At 33.6% G+C, this 12,093-nt stretch overlaps 2 protein-coding genes across 2 annotated transcripts; both read left to right on the forward strand.

The window, feature by feature from the left end:
- On the forward strand, window positions 3,163-4,152 carry LOC108661546 (protein FAR1-RELATED SEQUENCE 5-like). Its single transcript, XM_018118974.1, has 2 exons — window positions 3,163-3,622; window positions 3,668-4,152. Exons 1-2 carry the CDS (start codon window positions 3,163-3,165, stop codon window positions 4,150-4,152), a joined length of 945 nt encoding a protein of 314 aa, XP_017974463.1.
- LOC18601217 (protein FAR1-RELATED SEQUENCE 5) lies at window positions 4,285-5,741 on the forward strand. The gene is made up of 3 exons (XM_018118975.1): window positions 4,285-5,210; window positions 5,276-5,370; window positions 5,665-5,741. The coding sequence occupies exons 1-3, from the start codon at window positions 4,285-4,287 to the stop codon at window positions 5,739-5,741; spliced, it is 1,098 nt and encodes a 365-aa protein (XP_017974464.1).

The raw sequence follows: 12,093 nt of genomic DNA on the forward strand, positions 1-12,093 counted from the left end.
GTATATATGCATGATATGATATACAACTTATCCGACTATCGCTTAAATGCGGTGCTGACCTAATTCGGCCTATTATCTCTAATTTAACTCCAAATCAATTCTCCTCACTTTCTACGCTCCAATTATACTTAAATTACCTTAGTGACTATGAATGAGATTCAATTTATCAGTCTCGATAGCAAATTACGAAAATACCCCTAGTGGGTAAAAATTCATATTTTTGCTTCGAAAATTCTCATTATTTTTCTAGACTAATAATTCATCATTATTCATCATAATTCCTCAAATAAACATCAAGATCATCAGCCAATATTCCCCTATAAAATTCAGCCAATAATGGCAATGGAGGAAAATAAATTCTTTTCTTGTTGTTTTGTTCCTAAATATGCTAAACTAACTAAAAACACTAACATAACTTAAAATCAAATTAATCTAACAACTTTCTCTCTCCTAACCCATTTTGATCAGCCATCAATTTATCATGAAAACATGTAATTTAAGCATGGAAAATAAGGAGAAATGCTTGGGAATAAGAAAACTCAAGCTTAATAGAAAAAATATCACCTTTTTCACTTAATTTCCTTGAAAATGCACACTTTTTCTTTGATTTTCTCTCTCTAGGGTTTTGTTTTTATTTTCTTTCTCTTCTTGCTGGTTTGGCCGGCCATGGGGTGGAAGATGGGCTGATTTTTGTACCTTTTAAAAAGAAAAATAATAAATTAATAAAGGCATGACACGTGGCATCATGTCATTGGCCGGTTTTTAAAACTTTAAAAATTTTAATCCTTTTTATCTCCACCACACAATTAGTCAATGGTCAAAATGAGGACAAGAGATGACCATGTGCTGGAAAAATGTCTTGGTGGTGGAAAATTATTGTTTTGCCCCTAGAGTGGTAAAATTACCATTTTACCCCTATACTCCAAATTATACCAAAATTAAAATTTTTCACTTCTAAACCTCAAATCATACTCCAATAAGTCAAATGGGGCCAAAAATCTTTTCTAAAAATTTCCATTTTGTCCCCAAGTGGCAAATGATCATTTTGCCCCTAGATAGCGAAAATTTTGGTTTGACTCCAAATTAATCCTCGAACTCCAAATCACCCTATTAAACCATTTTGGGACTTTAATATTCTTAATTTTATCATAAATTCTCTATTTGATCTAGTTCGAGGCTTAAATCAACTTTGTTGTACCTTTAGGTACAATACCGACTTTTGTAAATTTTTCGGGACTCTCCTAGCATGCAAACATGCTATCCACCACATGTATGTCATGACTAATATTTTTATAGAGTCGGGCTTGTCATCTTCTCCCCCACTTGAATCAACCATATGATCCTTCTTCATGATTGATTTCGATATCCGGCTAAATATTAATAGTTTAATATTTTTTTATTAATAAAATATTATTTTATTCTAAAAATTTCATCTTGTCTCCTTGGTACCCAAAATACCTTATTATGCCTCACTTGACTTCCGAATCGCCTTTTATCTCACAAATTCTCTTCCGATAAAATTATTATTATTTTATTATTATTTTCTCACTTGCGGAATATTTTATCCTAAACTACTCCTTTCGTCTTTTATCACTTTTAAACATTTTAATTGACCTCAATTTGCATTCGATCAACTTTATTTATCACCGTATCAAAGTATGGGGTATTTCATAAATATTTATTTTTCATCAAATAAACGGTTTCTATTAAAACCCTAAAAAAAAATCCATCAAAGGAAGGAGTTTCCCAAGTGAAGGAATTTTCTACCAGAGGTTGGAAGTGGAGGACTCTCATATTCACCTTCAATAACTGGACAATTTTGCTGTATTAGCTTTACAACAGCAAGCCCATCCTTTGTCAAATAGTTTGCAGATCAAGATACTATACCAAAGTTTTACAAGTATGAGCTTTGCCCCTTATGACATATTAAATTTTCATTTATCCTTTTTATTTTCCCTTGATTCTTAATGTGAGTCTGTTTTCAAAATTTTATGCATCCGGTCAAAATAGAAATTTTATTTATTTTTGCATGGCAAGAATGTGCGTCATGTATCATAACAATTCTTGATTAGTCTTTTTCTTCTGTGTTTGCATAATTTCAGCATCAGACTTTTTCACTTCACGCCAAATAATTCTCAGTTCACATTGGAAAGTCTCGTTCTTACTGAAACTGATATTGGGAACCAAAAATGTATAATATGGGGGAGTTGTTGTTGACTTTGGGCAAAATATTGAATTGACTGTACATACTTGAAGATGATAGATAAGGGCGTTTGACTGGCTGAACTGGAGAACAAAAACATTGGTATTTTCCTGAAGTTGATACAAGACAATGAAAACAAAGCTCAACTCTACCCACCAAAGTTTTATAGACTTATTGTGGAAAAAGCAGTAGATTGACCAGTAATTATCATAGGAAATGCCCGTACACCTTACCAGTATTCAGAACCTTTCTCATGCTCCTAACTAGTTCCGTTGTGGTCTCCTTAGCCCCGTTGGTTTATTGTCTTCGATGGCCCTTTACCCTTGTCTTCTATCTTGTTGTTTTCAGCCCCAGACAGATCCAGGAAAATTTTGTTGGCCAAGCAAATGAGACTTTGAATTTGTTCCTGGCATCCGTGAATTACAAACTCAATGATAAATATGCATCAACCTTCTAGAGGACCTAAATTGTTAAAAAAATGAACAGAAAATAGTATTGAAGATGAAAATAAGGTCTGCACATTTGCATTCAATTTCAATGTATTTATATATTGTAGAAGTGTAGGACTTGATAGATTGTTACATAAATAAAATCTTACTAGAAAATATGTTGATCTCTTGAGATATTGAAGATTGTTAGAGAAATAAAATCTTATTAGAAAATATCTTATTAACTATTTTAATTTCCGAACACTTCTCAAGTCGTCTTGTCTAACCGCTATTGGTATTTAACCTTCCTTGTGACTTACTCTAAAAATCTAAAGGGAAAGGCAATGACTTGTACCCTCAGAATTGCACTTGAATGAGACTTGTAAGTTTGCTTTGCTAGTGATGGAATGGACAACCATGTTTTCTATAATTTCTCCAATATTATTATAGTGTAGTAAGTTTTTTATTTAATATTTCATGATTATTTAAGGTTGTAATTATATATTTTTTATATTTAATATGTGTAGGTTAATGGAGAATAAAGAAAATAATTTGTCAGATGCAAACTATTTGCATGAACTTTCAAAAGATGATATTCTAAATTTGGAGTTTGATGATTTAGAAGATGTTTATAAATTTTATAAAGCGTATGCTTGTGCAATGGGCTTTGGTGTTCGTAAAGGTAGTTGTAGGCGAAACAAAGATGGAATTGAAGTTATGAAGCATTTTGCTTGTTCGAAGGAAGGACATAGGGCTGAAAAATGGGAAAAGCTAGAGAACCGGGTGCGAGAGCCTAAAAGGTCATCTAGAACAGATTGCAAGGCTAACATTCGGGTCATTCTAAACAAAGATACAGGAAAATGGTATGTTTCACATTGTGAACTTGAACATAATCATCAGATGGTAAATCCCGCTCAAATATGTTTAATTCGTTCGAATAGGCAAATTAAAGTAGCCGATGTCTGTGAAGCAAAAGCTGTGAAAGTTGCAGGTATCAAAACATGTCAAGTAATGAATGTTTTTGCAGCTTAAGCAGGGGGCATTCAAAATGTTGGTTTTACTCGTAAAGATTTTTATAATCGTATGGCAACCGAAAGACATGTTGAAGTCAATGATGGTGATGTTCAAGCGACGCTGTTATATTTTGGAGTGAAAAAAGAAATAGATAATGGCTTCTACATGAAGCATACGACTTATGATGATAACAAATTGAAGAATTTATTTAGGGCTGATTCGATATCAAGATCAGATTATGCTTGTTTCGGTGATGTTTTGGCATTTGACACAACTTATAAGAAAAACACATTTAATTTGCCTCTTTTGGTTTTCATTGGTGTGAACCGTCATCATATGACCACCATTTTTGCATTAACATTGCTCACAAATGAAGATGCTGAAAGCTATATTTGGGCTTTGACCACATTTTTAGAATGTATGATGAATAAAAAGCCAATATCTGTGGTTACTGATGGAGACCGAGCTATGAGAAAGGCATTGAAAATGGTGTTCCCTGGAGTATGACACAGGCTATGCTCTTGGCATCTTGCCCGTAATGCCCAAGCAAACATACCACTACCTGGATTCGTTCAGAATTTTAAAGCTTGCATGAAATCTTGGTGGACGATTGATAAGTTTGAAAGAGAATGGAAAGAGATGGTAAAAAAGTTTGCATTACAAGGACATCAATGGATAGATGAGATTTATAAAAAGAAGCATATGTGGGCGCAATCACACTTGAGTGGTCATTTCTTCGGAACAATTATGAGTACATCACATTGTGAAGGTTTGAATACTTTTATAGCTTCTCTTGCAAAAGAGAGGAAGACGTTATTGGAGTTTGTTAGAGCAATTGAAGATGGAATTAAAAATATTCGAAATAATGAGATTGGTGAAGATTACATATCCATCCATACAAAGCCAGTTTCAAGCCAAATTTTCAAAGATATTGAAAAGCATGCTGCAAGTGTTTATACAGGAAGAGCATTCAAAAAGTTTATAGATGAGATGTGCCTACAACAATTGTTTTACCATGAATGTCGCTTCGATGATGAGCCATCTATACGGGTGTACCAGTTGATGAAGTATGGAGATCTTTTTGAGCGAATACGTGTGGAGTTTCATGTAGATGATGAAAATATAAAATGCTCATGTCTTAAATTTGAAACAGATGGTATACCATGTCCACATATCATTCATGTGATGATTTTAGAGCAATTAAATAGGATCCCTTTGAATCTCATAATGAAAAGATGGACAAAAAATGCCAAAGATGATGCACCTACAGTTGTGGATGATAATGTTGATCCTAAATACCAGAAAATGCTACGGTATGCTTCTCTGAGCTCTCACTGTAATAGGTTATGTCATGTCGCTTCTCAATTCGCCGAGACATTTAACAAAGCAAGGAGTGAAATAGCTAATTTAACAAGACGATATGAAGAGATGTGCAAAGTCAATACAGATGAAATTTCTAATTTGGCAGAGCATGTTCGTGATCCTACTAGAGTGAAAGTTAAGGGCAAAGTTGGAGCTAAATTTGAAGGGAAAAAAAGCCACAAAAATGTGGCAATTGTAGGATGGTAGGTCACACAAGGAATAAATGTCCACAACTAGAGCTAACACTTTGTAATTTGGACTCAAGCAGTTGCCTTCTTGATGATAATGATGTTGATGTATATGAGAGAAATAAAGAAGTATGGCCATCTCAATTGGGAACACTTTTTGGTGGTGATTCATCAGGTATAATAATATAACATATATTATTATTAAATGACTAATGATGATAATTATTACATATTTGTTTTATTTATTATCTGTTTTTCTTTTTTTATAGGAAGAATAACGCATAAAAATGACAATGACGTTCCAAGGAGAAGCTGCAGGTACGTAAATTTGCAATTTTAATGGGAACTTACACCTGTCTATTAGTATCTGCCAACTTTTGTAATGTGAAGGAAGTACATCAATGATATTCTTTCTTACTACTACAGAAATGAGATTTATTCATTTGTTTGTTTGTGTCGATTGGAGTAGGCAATGATATTGATAAGGCTGTGTTCTTAATAGTTAAAAGTGTTAAGTCTGACATGTATCCTGATGTTGTAGTGTGAAACTAGCAAGGCAAGGCAACAATAAGTTGCCTTGATCGGAGCTTGTAAAATATTGTCTTTGTGGTGTTATACTTCTTTTTGATCGCGGTGGCATGATTCTGTATTGCATTTGTAAAAAATTACAATAGCTAAGTTCACTAGCTCATTCAGTACAAACTGAATTTCCTTTTTAAAGTTGTTAGCCTCCATATTCTTTAATTTATTTTTTTATTAATGCATAGTAATGTTTAAGTTTATTCTTAGCCCCACAAAGGCCTAAAATTTTTGAACCCTCTCTTGGTTCTAGTGGGGGCTTGGTTGTTCTCAAAGACTTGGACCTTGCATGGACTTCTTCTGATGTTATAAGCTGTAGCTAAGAAGGAGGTTGAAGTTTGTGTTTAGCAAAACATACCAGCCAGAGTATATTAATTCCAGCGAAAAGTTTACAGATTTAGAACATTGTAGACACTAAATTAAAAATATAATGAACAAAAAATGATGAAAAAAAGGGGGAGAGAGGTACGACTGGCAAGGTGCGGACGCACCCTGCCAGGCACCTCTCTCACCTGCCAAACGCGAAAAATTCGCGTCTGGCAAGGTAGTGGAACTTGCCCCTGGGTGCCTAGGGACAAGGCAATGGGGCGTGCCCCCTCCAGAACTCGAGAATCGAGTATAAAGGAGAGGGGGCACTGTAGCATTTCGGGAGGGAGGAGGAACCTGCAACAAAAAATTTCCAGCAGTCACACCCAGAAAAATTCCACAATGAGCACTGAAAAATCAATCAAAAAAGGGAGAGAAATAGGAATGGATGATGGAGGGTGGGGGTTTTGATTTTGGAGGAGAAGATCCAGATTTTTTAGGAGAAAAATAGAGAAGGGCGGAGCCGCGATCTGCCGGCGCAAGAGGAAGGAGAGCTGGGCAGAAAAATAGAGAATGAGGGAGAGGCGTTCTGCTGCCGGCGCAAGAGGATGGAGAGCTGGGCAGAAAAATAGAGAAGGAGGGAGAGGTGTTCTGCTGCCGGCGCAAGAGGAAGGAGAGCTGGGCAGAGGAATAGAGAAGGAGGGAGAGGCGGAGCAGCGATCTGCCGGTGCAAGAGGAAGGAGAGCAGTGCGAGGCGGAGCTGCAATGCCGACTGACGGAAAGGAAGAAAGCCAGATTTGGGTATTTGACGAAAAGAAAGAAAACTAAGTAAAAAAAAGAGAGAGCTTGTCTCCTCAAGGCCGAACGACGCCGTTTGGTGTCCCATGGAAGGTTGTGCAAAGCTGAACAGTGTGTCTAGCAACAGCCGTGGTCAGCTTAGTTGTGTTGAGGCTCATTCGACTTAATCAGGTAAGGAAAATTTAATTTCATTGCATAATGGATTTGTGATTATTTAATTGTTTGGGTATCATGGTTTGATTCGTTTAAGTTCAACTCGCGGCATTTAATCTAAGCTTCATAACTTGATGCTAAAAGGTTGATTCGGAAATATTTTTTTTACAAAGTCCTAAAAAAGAAATTTTCTAGAGAATGTCTTTAAGATTAAGATTAAATTACTTTATCACAATGCTCTAAAAATTTTAGATATGATGTGCGAGTTTAAAGAGATAATCTAGTTAGAGGATTATAAATATGTATGAATAAGAATATAAATAGAGGCATGAGAAATATTTATGTACGCTAAAATATATACATATACATACGTATATATATATATACATAAATATTGTAGTGAATAAAAATAATATTATATCAAGTATGAAAATAATTATAATAGGGTAGGTAAGAGAACCTACCTTAGAGAATTAACTCCCAAGAAAAATATCATGACATTAAGGACAAGCAAACAATGCCGATAATGGGATAATCGATCGGGATGCTAGAAGTCGCGATCCCGAGCTTATGTTCCCTAGGCTCAGAATCCAAATCAAGACTCCACCAGTACGATAGGAGGGCATCGATTTCAAGATCCCAAAATTTTAATAAATAAAGAATTCAACTATACAAAAATTATTATTGATGAAATTACNACTTAGTCACTGAAAATTAATAGATTTAGTTTAGTAAATATAGGAAAAGTAAACATTTAATGTTAGGAATTAATTTATTTAGATTAATAATATATGCATATAAGAGGATTGTATATTTTGATTTAGAATATTGTTTAGAAAAAATATAGGTATGGGAAAGGATGAAATGTGGAACATCTTTATGAGATACATAGTTATGTAAATTTATGTAGAGACAATAGGAATGAAAATAAATTAGGAAGAATTAGAATTAAAATGTAATAAAATAAAAATATGAAAATATCAATTGGGTGAAAAGACATGTCCCATATATAAAATGGAGATGGGTATAAATGGAGATAGAATGAAAATAGGATAAGATAAAGAATTATTAATAAAATAATTGTTTAATTTAATACCGATGATGGGATGATCGTTCGGGACTCGAAAAGTCGTAATCCCGGGTTAATTTTTCTTAGATTTGGAATCCAAATTAAGGCTCCACCAGTACGATGGGAGAGCCTCGATTTTAAGATCTCGAAACTTTTATAAATAAAACTTAACTACACAAAAATCATTTTAAAAAATAATAATAAAAATAATAAAAACAAGAACAATAATTCAAATATATAGTAAATAATTAATTTGTGAAAATGCAATATCCATGACATTAAATAAATAGACAAATAATTAAAAACTATTAATAAGGAAAATCCAAAACAATAAATAATTTAAAAATTAATCGTTAAATATCTGATGGTATAAACTATAGATTAATAAAATGTTATGTAAAAGAAAAATAAAATTTTGTTCACTAAAATAACATGGAATTATAAACAATTTATCTAATTAGAAAAGAAAAATATAAAAAATTAGAATAAAAAATGTAAAATATGAAAAAATAATAATAAGAAATGAAATAGAAAACATGATAATAAAAAATATAATAAAATAAAAATAATAATTAAATAATAATAAATAAAAAAATAGATAATTGTATTAGTATAGCATATATATATGTTGCATATCATTGCATATAAATATTTTTTTTTTGAGTTTAAACCCCGATGATGGGATCTCCCGAGGATCTTGCGAAGGCGAGTATTTCTCGAAAAGTTTCCTAGGTCAAAAGGTGTCTCCGGGTTCCACCAGTATGATGGGAGGGCTCGAAAAACATCTTTAATAAAAGGCTTTCGCTCGAATTAGGTTCATTATTCATAAAAATATTATTTTAAAAGAAAACATATGATGACCCCGATGACGGGATTTATTCGTTGAATTTGCGAATGCGAGTTTCTCGGATAATTCCCTAGGTGAAAGAACACCCCGGATCCCACAGGTATGATGGGCGGATTCGAGAGAACGTCCTCGATAAAATGTTATTCGTCCGGCATTTTTATCTCACGTCATGCATTTCATCTCGCCACTCATTTGCGTTCCATTTTAGGTTAAATAATAAAAAAAATAATTAAGGAAATCTAGTGAAATTAAAAAATTAAAGCCAATATGATGATCTAAAAATGGTACCGTTCATAGAACGGGCGTCCCAGGGGTGCTAATCCTTCCCCGGGCGTAACCGTACCCCCGAACCTAGATCCAGAAAATTGTAGACCGGTTTAAGGTTTTTTTCGGTGGGCTTAAAATTAATTTAAGTTCTCATCGATTAGAATCGAGTCAATAGGTGGCCAATCACACCTATTAAAAAAAAAGATTGGTGGCGACTCCTAATTTTAGTTTAATTTTTTAGTGAGTTTTCACAGTTCATCGTATAGCGGTCGGGTTCCCGGACCCGCACGTTACGACAAACATCAAACAACATAAGTAGCAGCTATGAGACTAATAATCTGGGTCGTGAGTTCAACTTAACGATACTCCAACTGAAAGGGGAAGATCTATGACCGATAATTGTCACTAATATAATGGAACTTTGCAGGTTATAGATGCAGCAAATGAGGTGGTTAGCGGTCACCAGATTTTGTTATTTAAATGCACATGCACCGGGTGCCACATGGACAGGCAAAGAGCCATAAATTTGCCAACGTCAACATGGTTTTGCTATCAACAACCACATAGCTAGCCGACTGTCACTCTTCTTACCTTCGGGTCCTTCCAGCAGCTCCGCCCTTTCCTCCTTTCCTTATTGGCTGTGTATTGAACCAACACTGTCACTTTTCACTTATTGGCATATAATTTCCTTTAATCATTCAAAGTTTTTTCATGTATATATACATGGAGAGATTTATCGTATACCTCTTAGAATATCAAAAGCTTTTTCATCCAACTTTTCTTTTTTATCCTTGTCACACTTAAATTTTCTAATGTGAATCATCTCAAATTGCATCTAAGCTTTGCTTATTTCTTTGGTTTATTTTTAAGCTTGGCTTAACCATTCCTGATGGAGAATAAGAGCGGAGACCCGCAGATGGCTTTGAATTCTGCAGCATGAGCAGCAGAGATTTGGAAATGAAATTGAAGGCTAAATTTGGATCACAGTTTCAGCACTTAAGGCGTCCACAATCAATACTAACCTTCATAGGCTCCAGCCTCTACAATTCAAAACAAATTACAAATAACACTTTGAATTGGTTTGACTGGTGTTTTTATTATTTGATTTTTACTCTAAAGAATTTCGATTTCTTTTATGTAAAATAAAGCTTTAGTTGACAAGTGCTTCGTGGTCCTCTCATTAAAGAACAAACCAACAACCATTCATATAAGAACACATTCAAGGACACGTTGATCTGTTTCTGCATTGCGAAATGCTTTAAATGCCGTCGTATCATATAGATTTTGTTTATGCAGTAGAGGCTAGCCTTGGCTTTACGGGCATTTACTCAGTCAACAAACAGTAGGAGACATATGCAAGCTTCAAAGTATCTGCCAACTTGTAAGAAATATTTAGGAAGTGTCCAAAATGATTAATTGTCTGCTGGAATTTTGAGGTACACCACAGCGGCCACAGGCCCCACGGAAGACAATCATTAAGCAACATAAGTTATAGTTTTGAAGTAAAACAGGTCCCTCCCGGGATTTTGAATTGTTATCTAACAGTTTAACAGAAGCCTAACATGCCTAATCCAGGGTATTTTATTATAACAGTTGTAATATTCTCAAGCTACCAGTTTTTTCCTTCTCTCTATCTCTCACAGTATGCACACCTATTCTCTTTGTGAGTAGCTCTGACATTTCTCAATGGCTGTTGCTTTGAACTCCAGGGCACCTAATTTATGCATTCTCGTGCAATTCAGGAGACAGAGAAAGTTGAGGCTAGCTCCTTCATTTTAGAATAGTCCTAAAACAACTTTAATTTAATAATAACAATAATAAAACAACTTTAATTTAATAATATTATAAAAGATGCATTCGATAATGACCTCTTTCAATAACATTAAAACTTTGTCGAACTATTAATATAACAATAAAGTCAAATAATGAAAAAGAATTTATTATTGATGAATGATTCATCCATTAATAAATGAAACATAAGCTTAAAGTCGTTTTTCTTTATCTCCTTTCATATTTTCTGGTTGCATCATAATCGATGTTCTTATTGTGCAAACCATTATGAACAACATTCATCACAACTGAACGATTTTTGTTATGAGGGTGCTTGACAAGATAAGCCAACAAAAGAGACCAATCCAATTCCTCTACACACTGCAAAAAGTAAATAATATTCAAAAAATATTTATTGAGTATGAAATGAAACGTAATGGACTTACCACTTCATGGTAGCTATTGAGGTGCACAGTTTGCATAAACTTGCATACATACATGGCACAATCATAGCTGCAAAAATTATAAAATTTGATGATCAAATTAAGATATATGTTTCAATAAATTACTTTTATAATTTAATAAAATCAAATATTTTATTATGCATTTACCTGTTTGACTGTCGTGGAACATCATTAGAGACAATAATTTCCCAACAAGTTACTTTACTGGCAAATAAAGTTCCTTCAAAAAGCTTTTCAAAATATGCGACCTACGTAAATTTTAAATATATGTACATGAAAAAATCATACAATTTATGTAATTTAATCATGTAAATTAAGACATTGTGTTGAATTGATTGTTTACCACTTTTTTTATCGCATTCAATCTTCTAGTTTCACCTCTGGATAATGGTAAGGAGTCAAACACTTTAATAACCTTCTCTTTTAAGTTTAATACACATAAATACCAATGCATATTACTATCATTCATCGGCACAAAGATCTAAAAAATACACGATATAAAATTCAAAGTAATTAAAAAGCAATTATGTGAATTAAAATTATTTTTAATTAAAACTATTTTTATTAGCCAGCATACTGAAATCTAAGTGCAATATTATAAAAACCTGTATTGGACCAGGCCACTACAAAACATAAAAATAAATG

The sequence above is a fragment of the Theobroma cacao genome, chromosome 4, assembly GCF_000208745.1.
Source record: "Theobroma cacao cultivar B97-61/B2 chromosome 4, Criollo_cocoa_genome_V2, whole genome shotgun sequence".
Taxonomy (NCBI): domain Eukaryota; kingdom Viridiplantae; phylum Streptophyta; class Magnoliopsida; order Malvales; family Malvaceae; genus Theobroma; species Theobroma cacao.